Raw genomic sequence first — 15,408 nt, 5'->3', positions numbered from 1 at the left:
TGAAAATTGGGATTGAATGTTGTCCATCGAGATTTGCTACTATCATATCAAGATCTGGCACATGTCTGTTAAGGCCGGGACACACCAAGCCGATGGTTGGCTGTTGACAACAAGTGACAGTCGGACTAGTTTGTTTGGTGTGTTCTTCAGCTCTCATCGGGGCTCATGTTGGCGGCATTTGGGCCGTCGGGACCGTCGGCACAAGTGAGAGCTCTGTTTGAATGTTCAGTTTAGTGAACGAGTCAGTGCCCGAGAATTCAAGTGAAAATGAAAACAAGCACTTAAATGAAGGGAGTACAGACAGAAGTTTGTTTAAATGTTACGTGATCTATCCCAATCATTCTAATACGAGAATGTTTTTCATAACGCTGCCAATGGAGGTGACAAAACCTGTCGGCTTATACACCAGATTGGTGTGTCCCGGCCTTTAAAGGAACAGTAATTACCGCTTGGCACTGTATCCTTAAAAATGTGATTTTCAATTTGGACTACCATCATTGTAAAGTGTTTTCCTTTTAATAATGTTTCAAGTCCCAGTAATAATAAAATAGTTGCAAAGTGCAAAACCTTTTTTGTTTGTTTGTTTGTTTGTTTATTTGTTTTTGTACCAAAGCTAGAAACATAAGAAAAGAAAAGAAAAATGTACTGTGTCAGAGCTAAAAGCATGCCAACTCCATCTGTATATCTAAAATGTAGATCAAACAAGTCACGTCACATTTCTTTTTTTTTTACTTTTTACTTTTCTAATGTAAAACATTCTTAAAGCCAATATAGATGAATCAAGCTAGGCAGATGCTACTTTGTCTTGCTTAACTTCTTCTTTTTTTTTTTAAATGAAAGTATTAGATTAAAATAAAATAAATAATAATAAAAAAATAACAAAAGAGAGAAAATATCAACCATCAATACAACTGTTTCACACCAAATAGCCCCTCACAACATGAATATTTACGTTTAAGCCAGACTTAACATGCTCTTTCATGGAATTCTTTAAAAGTTATCAGTATACAAATGCTTTTTTTTTTTTCTTGTGATCATTTCTGCAGGCAAAAGTCATAAATTAAAGACTGAGGAGAAGTTTGTGTTAGGGATGGAGAGATATATGATGTATTTTGCTTCCAAAAACAGAAATGTCAAAATTCTGCTCTAATTTTTCATACTTGAAAAGACGTTTGGGGAGAAATAATGCTGTTTTATAGCATTATAATACTGAGGAAAAGAGGGGGTGTAATATGTGGCGTATTTGTAATGAGGCAATGTGGTGCAGAGGGATGTCTGGTCTAGTCAATCATTGTGGTAAAGGGGGCATTTTTGTGTAGGTTGGGGTTCTGACTATGTCTGTTTCTGCTTCTCACAGAAGAAAACATCATGTTACAGCCAGGTATTTTGCATTTATGCATTTCACGCAGATGTACAGTCTTGTAGTGCACTCGAAGGGTCCCTTTGTTACTGTACAGTTTGTGGCAGATGGTGCATAGGATGCCTCCTGTGCCATTACCTTCATTGCATGCTAAGACAGATGGTGAGAATGAAGGGTCACAGTGCAGAAGCCCCTCCTCAGTGGCTCCTTCTCTTCCTTCCTTCCTGGCGTCCTCTGTATCCTTTCCCTCCCTTGCCAGTTTCTTAGCCACAATACTAGAGGTGTACTCTTCATTGTCACTAGCACCCTCCAGGACATCCAGCAGGATGCCCTCATCACTGCCCTCATCAGACTCCTGTGAGGACTGCACACTGCCACTTGATTGTACACTGGAGGTGGTGCTCAGGTCCAGCACCATGTAGTCAACACTGGAGCCATGGCAATAGCCATTACTGCGTGAATATTCTTTAGCGACTGGGGGTCTCATTCCTCTGTCTCGTGGTGGTCCAGCATTCTCTACCCCCTCCAGTCCCAGATTGTGGTCAGCATAGATCGTTGACAGGATCTCAGCACGCATCTCTTTAGGCATGGTTGTAAGCTGTGGATCCAAGACAATGTCATCCAGCTCTTTGGTCAGTAGTTTGCGATGCAGGTTGATGTTGGAGCTATGTCTGCAGGGAAAGAGGACAGGGTTCCTGTAGCAATTTATTTGAACTGAAAACATACAAAGATCTGCAATCATACATACATAAAAAAAACCTGTATTCTTTTTCATGAGTGCATGAAGGTGTGCTAGAGCACACTACTTTCTGACACAGCTGAGAGTTCAATAACTCAAACACAGCTTAGACAGTATCCTGGTAAAGTGTTTACTCCTGTCAGCAATTTTGCAGGTATGCACTAATACAATTAATTCTGACTCAATGAAATACTCCACCACATTGAATGGGAGTTTATCAACTGATTTGAGCCATGGTAATGCAATAATCGAGTGAAACTTGATAGCATATTAAATCAGACTTGGACAGCATTAGCACACTGACTCACTCCTGAAGTTAGCTTAATAGAGACCCATAAGAATATTGTTCATTCAGGCTTCAATTTAATAAAGATGCATTTTCTCTCACTCTTTTTTACTCATAACACATAGCAAGAAAAAGTGACTTTACATCAAGTCTTCTGTAAATGATCTGTAATACTGATGTAGAATTGGTTAAAACATGGATTAACAAAACCAAAATAAAACAAACCATATATTTGTGTTAACTGAGCCTCTGTGAGTGCCATACAACCATAGCCTACCCCATTTCCAATCTAAAATTAATAGTAATGTATATACAAGAAAACAAAATAAAAAATACCTCAGGGAACCCAGGCCATGCATAAGGGCAAAAAAGTAACTTAATCACCTAAATGTTACTAATAAATATATTGTACAATGTGTTGTAGAGCTTACCAGCAGTGCCATGGTTGATGCAGTCAAAAAGGGTCCCTTTTCTTTAATTATTTAGTTCCCTACCCGACATTCTCCTGCAAGAAGTAAAAAAATAAATAAAAATAAATAAAAAAATTAATAGCGGGACCCTTTCTGGTGATATAAATTATAAGATATACAGTCATGGCCAAAAGTTTTGGCAGTGACATAAATGTATTTTGCTAAGTTTGCTGCTTAAACTGTTGTGGTGTTCATTCACATTGTTTCTAGATTATTGTGTAGAGTGTTGAGTGAATATTTTTTTAATAAGTGCTAAAAGCTTCATTGGTCAAAAAATTAACTTTTCACAAAAAATAAAGTTTCACAGTTTTTTGATTCTGACAAAATGACCAAGCTAACAGTAATTGACTAACCATATCAGCAGCACATATGAAAGTGTGAATGAATACTAGTCAGGTAAAATCACTTTCATACTAATTAGATTGTAAGAGCAGACTAATTGCTATAAAAGGAGGGAAGAAGCACTTGCCATCATTGTGTTCTTGTTAGCGATGGTTACCTACAAAGAAACACATGCAGCCATCATCGCTTGCATCACAATGGCCTCACATGCAAGGAAATTGCTACAAAAAATATTGCACCTGAAAGAACCATTTACCGGATCATCAAGAACTTCAAGGAGAGAGGTTCGACTGCAGTGACGAAATCTTTAGGATGTCCCAGAGTGTCCAGCAAGCGCCAAGACTGTCAACTCCTGAGGAGTCAGCTAAAGAATTGTGTCAGCACCAGTGCATCAATGAAGCCACTTATCTCCAAGAAAAATATCAAGGACAGACTGAAATTCTGTAAGTACAAGTACAAGGATTGAACAGCAGTAGACTGGGGCAAAGTTATTTTCTCTGATGAACCCCCTTCCGATTGTTTGGGACATCTGGGAAATTGGTTGTTTAAAGAAAAAAGGTGAATGCTACCATGAGTCCTGTATTGTCCAGACAGTGAAGCATCCTGAGACCATCCATGTGTGGGGTTGCTTTTCAACTAAGGGAGTGGGCTTTCTCATAACACTACCATGAATAAAGAATGGTATCAAAAATGTCCTGCAAAAGTGAAATCTTCTAATGATCCATGAGCAATTTGGTGATGATCTGTGCGTTTTCCAGCATGATGGAGAACCATGTCAAAAAGCATGAGTGATAAAGAAGATAAATACATTGAAATTTTGGATCCATGGCCAGGCAACTCTCCGGAACTCAATCCCATAGAGAATCTCTGACCAGTCCTCAAAAGGCGACTGGATAAACACAAGCCTACAAATTGTGATCAACTGCAAGAACTAATGAGGGATGAATGGAACACCAACAGTCAGGATTTGGCCCAGAAGCAAATATCCAGCATGCCAGAGCGAATCGCAGAGGTTATGAAGAACAAGGGCCAACATTGTAAATATTGACTCATTATATATATATATTTTTGCCAATAATAGCCTTTGAAACATATTAAATGCTTATCATTGTTTTTTACACATTCTCTGAGTGGCGCCGGTACAGGATGGCTGCCTCCGTGACGTGCTCTGCAGTTGTTTTTGTGTTTTTGTTAGTTTGTCCTGTCTTTAGTTATATTCCTGCAATCAGTTTCACCAGGGACGAATTGCTGGATATTCGGCAACACACATCTCCCGATATTTCACCGGTTTTCGACTATTCTGATGTTTTGCTGGACATTCTTGTCGGCGGAGCGGCTGCCCTGATCACACGCTTCAAGAGGACGCGCAGGCGGGGAAAGCGAGCGGGAGCGCTCGTGAGACTCAGAAAACGCGGATTTCGAACACCGTTGCCTAGCATCCATCTGGCAAATCTCCGCTCTCTACCCAACAAAACGGACGAACTGCTTCTGCTCTCTAGGACAAATAAAGATTTCTCCCACTCTGCTGCTCTGTGTTTCACGGAAACTTGGCTGAATGACACCATACCGGACAGCGCGCTCCATCTGCCGGACTTTCAGCTGTTTAGAGCGGATCGCGACGCAGAATCAACGGGGAAATCGCGCGGCGGCGGGACATGCTTTTACATCAATTTACGGTGGTGTACAGATGTAACTGTGTTAAAGAAGACGTGCTGCTCAAATCTCGAAACGCTCTTCATTAACTGCAAGCCGTTCTATTCGCCGCGGGAGTTTCATTCGTTCATTCTGGTTGGTGTTTACATCCCTCCTCAAGCGCACGTGAGCTCAGCTTTACAGAAACTCGCTGAGCAGATCACAGAGATAGAACAACAACACCCAGACTCTGTTGTAATCATTCTTGGGGACTTTAATAAAGCCAATCTCTCCCGTGAACTGCCAAAATACAGACAGCATGTTACTTGTCCCACAAGAGACAGTAATATATTGGATCACTGTTACACAACAATAAAGGATGCATTTCACTCTGTTCCACGAGCAGCTTTGGGACATTCTGATCACCTTCTGGTTCATCTTATACCGACCTACAGGCAGAAACTAAAATCAGCTAAACCTGTATTAAGGACTGTAAAAAGATGGACTAATGAAGCAGAGCAGGATTTACAATCTTGTTTTGACCTCACTGATTGGAGTGTTTTTGAAGCTGCTGCCACCGATCTGGACGAACTCACAGAGACCGTAACATCATATATCAGTTTCTGTGAGGATATGTGTATTCCTACCAAGACTCAACTAAATTACAACAATGACAAACCGTGGTTCACTGCAAAACTCAGACAGCTCCGTCAGGCCAAAGAAGATGCTTACGTGAAGGGGGACAATGTCTTGTATAAACAGGCTAAATACACACTGGAAAAGGAGATCAAAGTGGCAAAGAGGAATTATTCTGAAAAAATAAGGACTCAGTTCACTTCGAACGACTCCGCATCAGTGTGGAAAAGCCTAAAGAAGATCACCAATTACAAGACACCACCCCCCAGCACTGTGGAAAATCAACGACTGGCAGACGATCTGAACGAGTTTTACTGCAGGTTTGAAAGAACACCCATCACCTGCCCTGAACACCTCTCCACACAACCGTTCACACCAATAACAACTCCTGCAACCAACCCTGAATGCCTCTCCAAACAAACGTTCACACCATTCACAGCTCCTGCAACCCATCCTGATCACCTCTCCAATCAACCGCTCTCACCATTCACAACTCCTGCAACCAACCCTGAATGCCTCTCCAAACAACTGTTCACACCACTCACAACTCCTGCAACCCACCCTGAACACCTCTCCAATCAAGCGCTCTCACCATTCACACCTCCTGCATCCCCCCTCTCCCCCACACCTGCAATACAGATCAGCGAGGATGCGGTGCGCCAGGTCTTCAGGAAGCAGAAAAGGAAAAAAGCACCAGGCCCAGATTGTGTTACACCAGCCTGTCTGAAATCCTGTGCTGACCAGCTGGCCCCCATCTTCACAAAGATCTTCAACAGATCGCTGGAGCTGTGCGAAGTCCCTTCATGCTTCAAACGCTCCACCATCATCCCCATCCCAAAGAAATCCAAAATTACAGGACTAAATGACTACAGGCCTGTGGCTCTAACGTCTGTAGTCATGAAGTCATTTGAAAAACTGGTGCTGGCCCACCTGAAGGACATCACTGGACCCTTGCTGGATCCTCTTCAGTTTGCCTACAGAGCAAACAGGTCTGTGGACGATGCAGTAAACATCGGACTGCATTATGTTCTGCAACACCTAGACAGACCGGGGACCTATGTGAGGATCCTGTTTGTGGACTTCAGCTCTGCCTTCAACACGATCATCCCAAACCTCCTCCTGCCCAAACTAACTCAGCTCTCCGTGCCCACCTCCGTCTGTCAGTGGATCAACAGCTTCCTGACAGACAGGCAGCAGCTAGTGAGGCTGGGAAAATACACATCCAGCACCCGTACAATCAGCACCGGAGCTCCCCAGGGCTGTGTTCTCTCCCCACTGCTCTTCTCCCTGTACACTAATGACTGCACATCTAAGGACCCCTCTGTCAAGCTCCTGAAGTTTGCAGATGACACCACACTCATCGGCCTCATTCAGGACGGTGACGAGTCTGCTTACAGACAGGAGGTTAAAGAGCTGGCTGTCTGGTGCAGTCTCAACAACCTGGAGCTTAACATGCTCAAAACAGTGGAGATGATCGTGGGCTTCAGGAGAAACCCCCCTGCACTCCCCCCACTCACCATCATGAACAGCACTGTGACTGCAGTGGAGTCATTCAGGTTCCTGGGCACCACTATCTCTCAGGACCTGAAGTGGGACATTCACATTGACTCCATTGTGAAGAAGGCCCAGCAGAGGTTGTACTTCCTTCGCCAGCTGAGGAAGTTTAACCTGCCACAGGATCTGCTGAAACAGTTCTACTCCACCATCATCGAATCCATCCTCTGCACTTCAGTAACTGTCTGGTTCAGCTCAGCTTCTAAATCGGACCTCAGAAGACTACAGAGGGTAGTCCGGACTGCTGAGCGAATTATCGGTACAACCCTCCCATCTATTCAAGAACTGTACTTATCCAGAGTGAGCAAAAGGGCTGTTAAAATCACTCTGGACCCCTCACATCCAGCACACTCCCTCTTTGAACTGTTGCCATCTGGTCGACGCTACAGAGCACTGAGCACCAGAACGACCAGACACAGGAACAGTTTCTTCCCTCAGGCAATCCATCTTATGAACAGCTGATAATAACTGTGGGACACACTACACTATTTATATTTATATACACTACACTTTTTATCCAACACACATACTTAGCGTACACGTAAATCTTTTGCACATAATATACATGTACATACATGGAACACACTATACTACTTATATTTATATTTATATACACATACACTTATTTATCCAAACACACATACTTAGCGTACAGTTACAATTTTTCCACATAATATACATGTACATACATAAATGCTCTTTTTAATATACCTGCCATACATTGTCAATTTGTATATTGTCAATCCTTACCCACCTATTTGTATTTTTTTGTATTTTTTATTCCTTATTGTGTTTTTTGTTCTGTCGCTGTTATGTTGCACTGCGGAGCTCTGTCACGAAAACAAATTCCTCGTATGTGTGAACATACCTGGCAATAAAGCTCATTCTGATTCTGATTCTGATTCTGATTTAGTAAACCATAGAAGCATGTGGTGAAATAATCTACAAATACTGAAGCAGCAATATTTGCAAAACACAAAATTTATGTCACTGCCAAAACTTTTGGCCATGACTGTAGAGGAGTGGACTACAAAAGCATCATCAACAGCTGTGGTGGTCAACTGATATGTAGAATATGCATAGTTATCCATTATTGTATTTTGCTTATTTATACAATATCAGACCAGTTAAATTATTTAAAAGGGTACTGACAGAAAAAAAAAAACTATTTTCAAAGATATCTTAAAAATATCTAAAGGGATAGTTAGTTGTATTTTGAGTAACTCATAGCAATTATTTAGAAATTTTTCATTTTGCCTGTAATTTTAATGTAGTTAATGATGCTTAAGTCGGCAGCTCCTTTTGCAGCATGTGACCATTCCTGGTTATTGCACCCTCACACTGCTCATAAGCTCTAGGCTGTTATAACTAATTGGCATCTAAATCAATTAGTGTTGTCTTAAATATAAGATGGCTACACTTTATGCTACGCTAAGTCCCTGTGAAGTGTCTTAATGAGCAAAGTTCTGTGATGTGTTGACTTGCATCGTATTAAAACAGCAATTTATATAGATTAGACAATATATAGCCAGTTGTTTGTTTACAATGCAGTCTTGCAAATATGCATTTGACAGAAGACACTAAACACTGGATTACTTTTGGCCACCACTTTTACCTACACTTCAATTCAAGCCAAGATCAGATCTAATGAAGAAGTGTTGATATGTCTCAGCCGTAAGCTTTAAATGAATTGTATCTAAACACTACTGTATGCAGTCTATCTATAGACAACCTTTTGATTGGATTTGTTTTATCTGTGTACATAAAAAAAGTATAAAGGTGCATCTAAAAAAATTGAATATCATGGAAAAAGTCTTTATTTTTTGTAATTTAATAAAAAAAATCTAACATTCTTATATTCTAGATTCATTGCACACAAACTGAAATATTTCAAGAGTTGTTTTTTTTATTTTTGTTTTTTAATTCTGAGAGTTACGACTTACAGCTTAGGAAAATTAAATATTCAGTAGCTAAAAAAATGTGAATATTCCATTTTGAGCTTGATTAGTATGATTAATTTTAAGTATAAATACTGGGTACCTCTAGGGCTAGTTTAGAACATGCAACGTCTCGGTTACGTACGTAACCCTCGTTCCCTGATGCAGGGAATGGAGACGTTATGTCGAACGACATATGGGGTCTCACTTGGGAGGCCAATCATCTCTGAGTTTAAGAGAAAACGCCAATGAAAATTGGCTAGTGGAAATAACATATCTGAGCCACTCCCCGTGCCAACGGGTATAAAGGGCGACAGGTGCATCCACTCATTGGGTTTTACGGCGACAGGTGCATCCACTCATTGGGTTTTACGCTGAGGAGCCGAGAATGTGTCAAGGTTGTGGCATGGGGACATAACGTCTCCGTTCCCTCCATCAGGGAACAAGGGTTACGTACGTAACCGAGACGTTCCCTATCTGTCGGTCACTACAATTTATGTTGAACGACATATGGGGTCCTATGGAAAACGTCACAACCCTGTGGCAATGCAATTGTCGGCAAGCTGTGGCGTGCTCCAAAAGCTACGCTTAAGGTCGTAACCTTCCCAAAGCCCCAGCACAAATTCACTGACCTTGGTACCAAGGGGCTAAAGGGTGAGTACATCGCTGCTGGAGAAGGCCATGCTGCTGTTCCGCCCACACAAAGTTAGTGGAAGGGATTTCAGCGAGACTAGGAACAGGCCGCTACGGAGACCACATCCTACCCATAGGGAGGTGAAATGTGGAGATACTGATATGGACTGACCCAGGGGGCAGAACTACATATGGAAAGGGTCTCTGAGGCAGGTCCTACCTTAGAGTAGGGATGGAGCAGCTGCCAGAAGAGACTGACAGAACGGGTCTGTCAAGGGAAGACACAGGTTTGCCAAGAGAGAAACCTTACCATGGAAGAAAACACATATGGCATTACCTGTAGGGAACCCGTGTTAGGGGGAATGGCGCAGCAAGCATGACACACAGCCAGCCCTTCCCGCCAATTACCTGTTACCCAACACACGGGAATAAACTGGCTCTACACGAAGGTTGTAGAACCTCGCGAAGGTGTTAGGTGTCGCCCAGCCCGCAGCTCGACAAATGTCTACCAGAGAGGCACCGTGTGCCAGCGCATAGGAGGAGGCCACACTCTGTGTGGAGTGGGCCCTCACCCCCAGGGGGCACGGCTTGACTTGGGAACGGTACGCCAAGGCGATGCCATCCACTATTCAGTGGGCCAACCTCTGCTTGGAGACTGCCTTCCCCTTCTGCTGACCTCCAAAGCAGATCAGGAGCTGCTCAGAGCTTCTGAAGCTTTGGGTGCGGTCCACGTATATGCGAAGCCAGGCCGAGGTCTCAGGACAATGTGAAAGTAGGCCGGCCTGAACACAAGGCAGTCTTCACTTACCGAAAATGCTTGGAGGTCCCCGACCCTCTGATGCAAGTGAGCGCGACCAGGAGCGCTGTCTTGAGAGACAGGAACTTAAGCTCGACTGAATACAGTGGCTCAAAGGGACCCCTCTGAAGTCTGTGCTCAATGTGCAGTGGTGTGGAGGATGCAGTGGGGCGCCCACGGCGACGAGCAGGCTGAGGCACTGCCCGCGATGGAATGGTGGCAACGGAGGATCACGTCGGGGCGAGATGTGCTGTATGGCCTCAGTCTGCTGTTTGTTCTGTCAGGAACTGCTGGGCACAGCAGCCTTGGAGATGGGAGCGTTGAGAAAGTGCACTTGAGGCTGAACCAGAAACGGCACTACTGGACCACCAGAGTGGACATCGCCTTCCCGAGGGACTGCGTCGTGACTTCCGATGCCCGGAAGGGTGAGGTCAGTCGCCGTGCGCAGCTCCTGCATCAACCTCGGGTTGGTTCTACCCTAGTGCATTTGTTAAAGCCTTGGCTTGGTGAGTTTGCAGGATAGCCATGGCATGCAGAGCAGAGGCATCTTGGCCCACAGCACTGTAAGCTTGGGCAGCGAGAGCGGCCGACTGCTTACAGGCCTTGGGTGAGAGGCGCGGACTATTCCTCCCAGTGGCGGTGTTTTGCGGACACAAGTGCACCGCAATCGCACTCTCCTGCTGAGGAATGTCGACGAACCCCTAGCTGCCCCGCCATCGAGGGTAGTGAGGATGGAGGAACGCAACGAGCTGCTTCCGGCCGTAAAAAGGGGCCATCCACGACTACATCACTTCCTCATGCACATCCGGGAAGAAAGGAACCAGAGCAAAACGCGGTTGTGAGCCGCGCTCTACACCGAGAACCAATCAAACAGCCATGAGCACTCAGGGCTGGGCAGTGCATTCACCTCCATCCTGATGCTCACAGTTGACCGGGCCAGCACGGCTGTCAACTCTGGGTCCAATTCGGCAGTGGCGACAACACCTGAGGGGGGCAGCCCCACCAAATCTTCATCCACAGAGGTCAATAGCCCTTCCCCGATGCTGCAATCGACAGCTGATCCCCGGGGGTAAACTCAATGATCCATTGGGACTGCCATAAGACTGCCGAGCAGAACCACTCAGCAGCCGCACAGGACAAACACTACAGAAGGGGTAAGTGGTCAATGGAGCATTAGCATCTCCCAGAGCACTAGCCGGCTGTCCTCTGCTCGTAGCAGAGAAATCGGAACGGGTAGTGACAGAAGCAATCGCAGCATTGCCATGGTCACACACACATGCATGAACCATCCACGAACGCGTCTTCAGCGTGCTGAATGCCCAGACATGGAAGACAACGCTCGTGGCAATTGTCAGAGAGAACAGGAAACGACCGTATACAGAAGGACACAGACGAAACGGCATCTTTAAAAAGACGCGAATCATCCATGATTTGCTCTTTTAGGAAATCTGCTCTCTTAGTTGAAGCCCCCAGGGGAATCGCTGAAAGAGACACCGCTGTGGGGACATGCAACCACAAATGTGGGAAAGACTACAACTAAAGAGTTTGCTGATTTTACATCCGAGATAGTTCTGGCTGCAGATAAAGTTTTACTAATTGGTGATTTTAATATCCATGTTGATAATGAAAAATATGCATTGGGATCATATAGACATTCTGAACTCTATTGGGGTTAGACAACACGTCTCAGGACGCCGCACAAACGAGAGGACTCAGAAGAAACTTAGTCCACCGTCAAGGCAAGAGCTGTTGAATCTCTCAAAAACACCGGGCAGTCAACCGACCAATCAAGGCAAAGGGCATCCCCAGACGTCATCAACACAACTGCGAATTCCAGCCGGGATTCCCCTTTCAGCTCAACGCGAGCCAAGGAGACGAAACGACACCGCGGCCAGCAGCACAACCACAAGTAAAGGCAAACAAACCTCTATCTATTGCTGAAATGGTGCAAGGTCATTATTAAGTTGTAAAGATAAACTAGGGCTCTGCTTTTATTGATTCTTGATACGCCTGTGAATTTCGTAGAGATTTTCTCATTAACTCACCTCATATATCCGGTGCAACTGTGTGTGTGTGTATGTGTATGTATGTTTGTGTGTGTGTGTGTTTTATTAGTTTTAGATCAATATAATCTATAGAATAGCTCAATAAATTCTTGTTTCATTTATAAAGAAGTATTGTCTTGTGTGGTGTATTTTAAGATTAAACTTTGCCCAGATCCTGTGCTACCTAGCCTGTAGCGTATAAATTATCTTTCTGTTTGTATTATCTTGTTCATGAAGTAAACTTAAACAGAATTTTACGGATATACTGAATTTTAAGTTCGGTGGACGAACCGTTGATGAAGTATAAACTAAATCAATTTGGACTCAGTTCAATTAAAGCAATTCAAATCTTTAGATTTGATTCTTCTCAAAGTAAATCAGCTAATATTTCCTTACATATGGTGGAGATTTAAAGCAGGCAAATTTGACCTAAAAATTCATAATACCAAGACATTTTGCATTGTATTTGTTCTATTTTATCCGGAAGAATAGATCAAAGACAGAGACACAGGTTGTTGTGCTATTTATAGGTACTTTATTATGGCATGCCAGTGTGTGAATGAATGACTCGAGTTGTTGTTTGAAGCTGAACTGCAGTAAAGCATTTGATTGTCCTCCGAGACAAAATAAGTCACCCTAAAGCGCATAAGAAAGAAGCAAGCGTGTTCCTCATTTTCCTTTCTTTTAAAATAAAGACTTCATAGTTCGATTTGTTTGTGCATGTTCCACATCAAATTCGTCTATGTGAGTTATCTCCCCGGTTTGAGACATTAACCTAGCGAATTAATGGTCTCTTGCCAGTTAATTTACTAAAACTAGTGAACTTGGGAACGCGGTGCTCTGAGAGAGTGTGTGTTTGTGTTTTTGTCTGTAAACTTAAACAAGTGCTGAGATCCGCCGAGATCTCAATAACGTATTTTATTACAGTAAATCTATAGATTAGTTTACGTCTCTCTAACGAGCTGAGATGGTTCAGCGCTCAGTATACATTGCCATAGTAACAGCCGTAACCGGAAGTTCTAAGAAACTTTTACCGGGGCAGTTTGAGCTATTTGTAAACAAATAGCCTAGCATGAGCTAAGCAATCTGAAGCTAAAGCCTTTGCATTGAAGCATATGCAAACGCAAATAGCCTTAAAGGCTAGCAGTTAGCACATAGCATTTTTGTGGGTTTAAATGCAGTGTGTTTCGCAGTGTTTGAAGTGTTGAAGTGACTTTACATCTGTTACATCTGAACTTTAACTCATTTTCACCTCATTCTTTCTCTTTTAACTTCATTAATCTCCATTCTCTTCTCCTCTCCTCCCCTTGGAAAGTACTCTGACAGATACAAAATTAATAAACGCTAGTTTGTTTACTCTTATCAATTGAAACGCTGTTGTTTTATTAATAATTAATGATGGTTTTCATCCTCATTACTTTAATGTTGCGTTGTGATTAATTCAGCTATAACATTTATAATTTTAATGACAGCAGATATTATGAAACTAAGCAATTATGGTTTTGAAATTTAGATTTAATTTCATATTTAATTACAGATCTGGAATTTTTATTTAATTTCATAAATTAATTTCAGTTCCTGCTTTGACTTAGCAACAATATTTGCTGATAATTGAATTATAATTGCTCTTATAATCTAATGAAAACAACATTAAAGATTTTTAACCCTTAAACCGTCATTATTGCTCTGAAGCTTATTTCTTCTGCAATTTAGTAGGGTTCGGGCTACCCTGTTTCAAGATACTTATTGATTAATTAGGGCCCGAGCACTGCAGTGCGAGGACCATATTGGAATTGCTCCGTTTATTAGGGCCCGAGCACTGCAGTGCGAGGACCCTATTGGAATTGCTCCGTTTATTAGTGCCCGAGCACCGATGGTGTGAGGACCCTCTTGGAATTGCTCCGTTTATTATTATTATTATTATTATTATTATTATTATTATTCTCCAGAATTAATCGCATTTTTGAGGGCCTAAACATACTGAAAAAGTCATGAAACTTTGCACACACCTCAGAACTCAGAAGTGGGTGTGGCAAAATGGCTCGACAGCGCCACCTATACATGTTCAACGGTGTGCGCCTCGAGCTATGTTTCACGTACATGTATGAAAATCGGTACACACATGTAACTCTCCAATACCTACAAAAAAGTCTCTTAGAGCAAAATTCTAAACCCAACAGGAAGTCGGTTATTTTTAATATTATGAGCAAATTTTGTGTCATTTTTGCCATTTCCATGAGTTGTATTTTAACGAACTCCTCCTAGAGATTCATTCAGATCAACACCAAAGTTGGTATGCCTAATCTAAAGGCCTTTGCGATGTTAAATTGCGAAGATTTTGAGGTTTCGTTAAAGGGCGTGTCCATGGCGGCCTGACAAATTTCGATGTTTCGCCATGAAAAAGGAAGTTGCTGTAACTCAGACATACAATGTCCAATCTGCCCCAAACTTCACATGTTGGATAAGACTCTTGACCTGAACAGATCTACATGCCAATATTCAGTTATAGTCATAGCGCCACCTATTGGCAACAGGAAGTGAAATATTTTACACTGCGACAAACTACTCCTAGAAATTTTATGACATCAATGCTATTTTTGTGGTCAGTCTAATCTAAAGACCTGTGTGATGTTTAGTTGTGAAGATCTTGAGTTTTCGTTAAAAGGCGTGTCCATGGCGCCGTGACGAAGTTTGATGTGTCGCCATGGGAATAAAAGATGTTATAACTCAGGCATAAAATGTCCGATCTTGCCCAAACTTCACATGTGTGATAAGGGTCCTGGCCTGAACAGATCTGAAGGCCATTATTTCATTGGGTGTGGCAAAATGGCTCGATAGCGCCACCTATACACTTTCAACTGAGTGCATATACACTTTCAATGGAGTGCGCCTCAAGCTATGTTTCACGTACATGTACCAAAATCGGTACACACATGTAACACACCAATACCTACAAAAAAGTCTCTTGGTACAAAATC

The 15,408-nt window shown here is 42.7% G+C and overlaps 1 protein-coding gene across 1 annotated transcript in view; it reads right to left on the bottom strand.

Moving 5' to 3' along the window:
* Nucleotides 1-609: 609 nt before the first annotated feature.
* LOC132143659 (zinc finger protein basonuclin-2-like) overlaps nt 610-15,408 on the bottom strand; it is a 71,598-nt gene continuing 56,799 nt past the window's right edge. The window contains exon 2 of the mRNA XM_059554076.1: nt 610-2,031. Coding sequence (XP_059410059.1) covers nt 1,281-2,031 — 751 coding nt within the window. The 3' untranslated portion in view covers nt 610-1,280. The remainder of the gene's footprint in view (nt 2,032-15,408) is intronic.

This window comes from Carassius carassius, chromosome 7, assembly GCF_963082965.1.
Source record: "Carassius carassius chromosome 7, fCarCar2.1, whole genome shotgun sequence".
In the NCBI taxonomy this organism is placed as follows: domain Eukaryota; kingdom Metazoa; phylum Chordata; class Actinopteri; order Cypriniformes; family Cyprinidae; genus Carassius; species Carassius carassius.
Note: the sequence above shows the minus strand (reverse complement) of the source record. Positions and strands in the feature narration are given on the sequence as shown.